The sequence below is a fragment of the Cebus imitator genome, unplaced genomic scaffold, assembly GCF_001604975.1.
Source record: "Cebus imitator isolate Cc_AM_T3 unplaced genomic scaffold, Cebus_imitator-1.0 Scaffold811, whole genome shotgun sequence".
Taxonomy (NCBI): Eukaryota; Metazoa; Chordata; class Mammalia; order Primates; family Cebidae; genus Cebus; species Cebus imitator.
Window position 1 is genome coordinate 162,443 of NW_016108126.1, and position 1,712 is coordinate 164,154.

Genomic DNA, 1,712 nt, shown 5'->3' on the forward strand with positions numbered 1-1,712 from the left:
AAAAAAAAAAAAAAAATGAAGTACCTGGTATAACTGTAGGCACAACCTTTAAGACGCTGAGGGAAAGGCTAAGAAAGATGGAAGTTGTTATTCCTTTACGTATGAGATATATTTCTAAGAATCTTAGAACTTCATATTTTTCTTTAAAACTGTTCTAAAATACAGTAGTATCTTCTAGAATTGTATTAACAGATTAATTCTACCTACATCTTTTTATTATAAATTCTAGCAACTAAGAAATTCACTCCAAAGTTAACAGTTGACTACTATACCACTGACATTTTGACCCATTTTTGAATCTCTATGAATCTACAAAGCTCCTAAGAAAAGAACTATTCTATACATTTCTTCCTATTTTCCATAGAGAGTTACTCACCACCCCAGGCAAACAACTTTCCACCTCTAGATTGTGGCCATCATTATAATGGTTATAGTGGTTTCCAGGAGATGCAGTTGAGGAATCGGAAGAGCTATCAGGACTTGACAGCATGTTGGAATTTATTTGTGTAAGTTTGGCTGTAATCAGCTGAAAGTAACAGTGTATTTAGTAGCAAAGACAAGAGAAAACATTTCTACAAGTAATAAAAATTAGATATATTGAAAGGTTAAAATACATGTTTTGCTTTAATTTTAGAAATACACTTAAAAATTACTGTTTATTGTAATCATTTAGTTGTATTTCCTTTAAATTCTGTGACATCTATTTTATTCAAGGTTATTATAATCTAAATACCAACACAGAAGTCTGTACATAATAGACACTCAATAGACATTTACTAAATAATAAAATATAGCCTCAACACTGAAGTTTTATGACTTATTTAAAAACTGTATTTACTTACAGATTTATCTTTTAGGTTTAACTGTCCAATTAGCTTTCTGTCATCTTCAGAATCTATCAGCTCACCACCCACAAAAAGTTCAATTTTTGTATGAGCTACATTGGCTTTAACACGATTAACAATGCATCGCCGTACTGAACCAACTGTGTCATTTGTATGAGACCATATATCCATCTCATCAACCTGTGTGCCCTGGTTTGGAAACTGAACTATAAGAGAGACGTGTTTGCCACGAAATGCTCTGAAAAATAAATAAGTAAATAAATAAAAATAATCTTAAAAAGAGAAAAAACCATAATGATATTGAGCCAACTACTAAAAAAAAAAAACCTGAAAATTTAATATTTCATTGTTAAGTCAGAGGATGACAGTTAAAACAATTTACTTTGTTTTTTAGGATCTTTAGATCATTCTTCCTTTAAACAGTAAACATCATGAACTTGGAAATGTAATAATCAAATTCTATTGATAATCTTGTCTCTATGGAGGCAGAAAAAATTTTCACACTTATGATAAATTATAACAAACAGAAGTAATGCTTCAGTTATTTTCATGCCACAAAAGCTCAACTCACTAAGGCTATTTTCAAATATCAAATATGGAATATGAGTTTCAACTTGAACATATCAACAAAAATACTAAAATGAATGTTTCTGTCAAATAATTCTAAAAGTGTCAAAAAAAATACCCCCAAGTATTAATACCGGTATAATCTTGTTTGCTTTATACTCTTCTGATAGGTAAAATGCAAAATAAAAAACAGCATTAAGAAGCAATTTTACGGGCCGGGCGCGGTGGCTCAAGCCTGTAATCCCAGCACTTTGGGAGGCCGAGGCGGGTGGATCATGAGGTCAAGAGATCGAGACCATC

General features: G+C 31.4%; 1 protein-coding gene across 1 annotated transcript in view; it reads right to left on the reverse strand.

Annotated features, from left to right (window-relative positions):
* Positions 1–1,712, reverse strand: part of LOC108297534 (probable ubiquitin carboxyl-terminal hydrolase FAF-Y) — a 222,617-nt gene that overhangs the window by 88,918 nt on the left and 131,987 nt on the right. The window contains exons 19-20 of the mRNA XM_017520181.2: positions 843–1,083; positions 377–526 (exon numbers count right to left, since the gene is read on the reverse strand). Of these exons, the coding sequence (XP_017375670.2) occupies positions 377–526; positions 843–1,083 (391 nt within the window). The remainder of the gene's footprint in view (positions 1–376; positions 527–842; positions 1,084–1,712) is intronic.